At 43.6% G+C, this 1,193-nt stretch overlaps 1 protein-coding gene across 1 annotated transcript; it reads right to left on the bottom strand.

The window, feature by feature from the left end:
* Positions 1–248: 248 nt before the first annotated feature.
* On the bottom strand, positions 249–950 carry LOC111407384 (histone H2B.3-like). The gene has a single exon (XM_023036810.1). It carries the CDS (start codon positions 860–862, stop codon positions 422–424), a length of 441 nt encoding a protein of 146 aa, XP_022892578.1. The 5' UTR covers positions 863–950; the 3' UTR covers positions 249–421.
* Between the last annotated feature and the right edge of the window lie 243 nt (positions 951–1,193).

Raw genomic sequence — 1,193 nt, 5'->3', positions numbered from 1 at the left:
CTTGTATCATTTGCAGTATTTAAATAGGAAACGATACCAACTGGGAGTTCCTGGATAGATACCCGACAAAGAGGCTGAGGAGAAACTTGCAGAAGGAACTGCAAAAGAATTTCAAATTTTACTTCTCGAGGTTATCCTTAAGACCAACTGTCTCAACAAATAGTCAGCAATACAGCTAAGCAACTGAGCAATAAAATTGGGGCATTAAAAAGAGCAAACCTAGACAACAACAGAGAAACAGTATCAGATGTAGGAAAGAACCGAAATATCATTCATGATTCAATATACCATCGGTTACACTACGTCCATTCAACAAAACCTAACAAAATATTCTACACCCAAATAAAAACCCTACTACGCATATCATCAAAAACAGAAAATTGAAAACTTAACATCAGAAGCCCTAAAAATGAGAAGTTCTTCAAGTGCTGGTAAACTTGGTAACAGCCTTGGTACCCTCAGAAACAGCGTGCTTAGCCAATTCACCAGGCAGCACCAATCTCACAGCAGTCTGGATCTCCCGAGAAGTAATCGTAGGCTTCTTGTTGTACCTGGCAAGCCTGGAGGCCTCCTGAGCCAATTTCTCGAAGATATCATTGATGAAACTGTTCATGATTCCCATGGCCTTGCTCGAGATCCCTATGTCAGGGTGAACCTGCTTCAGCACCTTGAAGATGTAGATCTTGTAAGTTTCTACACTCTTCTTCGAGCGCTTCTTCTTCTTGTCTCCGGCAGCCGCGCCATCCTTGGGAAGCTTCTTCCCGGCCTTCGGCTTCTTCTCCGCCGGAGACTTCTCGGCAGCCGGCGCTTTCTCAGCGGCGGGTTTCTTCTCCGCTGGCTTCTTCTCTGCCTTTGGTGCCATTTTTAGTGAGATAGGAAAGGCTTATGAGTATTTGGGGGAATATTACGAGCGTGCAGAACACAGATAGATGAGGGATTTGTTTGTTGGATGAGGACGAAGAGGCGGAGAATTTTATAGGAGGTTGAGAAGGAGCGTTATTGGTCTAATTAGAACGGCGCGGATCGAGTATATTACCCGTTCATTAGATTCGTTATCCCACGGTGTAGATTTTAGTTCGAAGATTGAATTAGAATTTAGAACTTTTCTGAAGGTTTTGCTTTTGCTTTTGGCGGTAGTTTGAAAGTGAAGCACGTGGAATAAGCTATCGTGCACCGGCTGCTTGTTCGAATTT

Source organism: Olea europaea, chromosome 13 (assembly GCF_002742605.1).
Source record: "Olea europaea var. sylvestris chromosome 13, O_europaea_v1, whole genome shotgun sequence".
NCBI classification, from domain to species: domain Eukaryota; kingdom Viridiplantae; phylum Streptophyta; class Magnoliopsida; order Lamiales; family Oleaceae; genus Olea; species Olea europaea.
This window is presented reverse-complemented; position numbering and strand designations above follow the sequence as displayed.

What these genes read in the sequence shown, in the direction of transcription:
- LOC111407384 (XM_023036810.1), bottom strand. Translation starts at nt 862, where the DNA reads ATGGCACCAAAGGCAGAGAAGAAGCCAGCGGAGAAGAAACCCGCCGCT.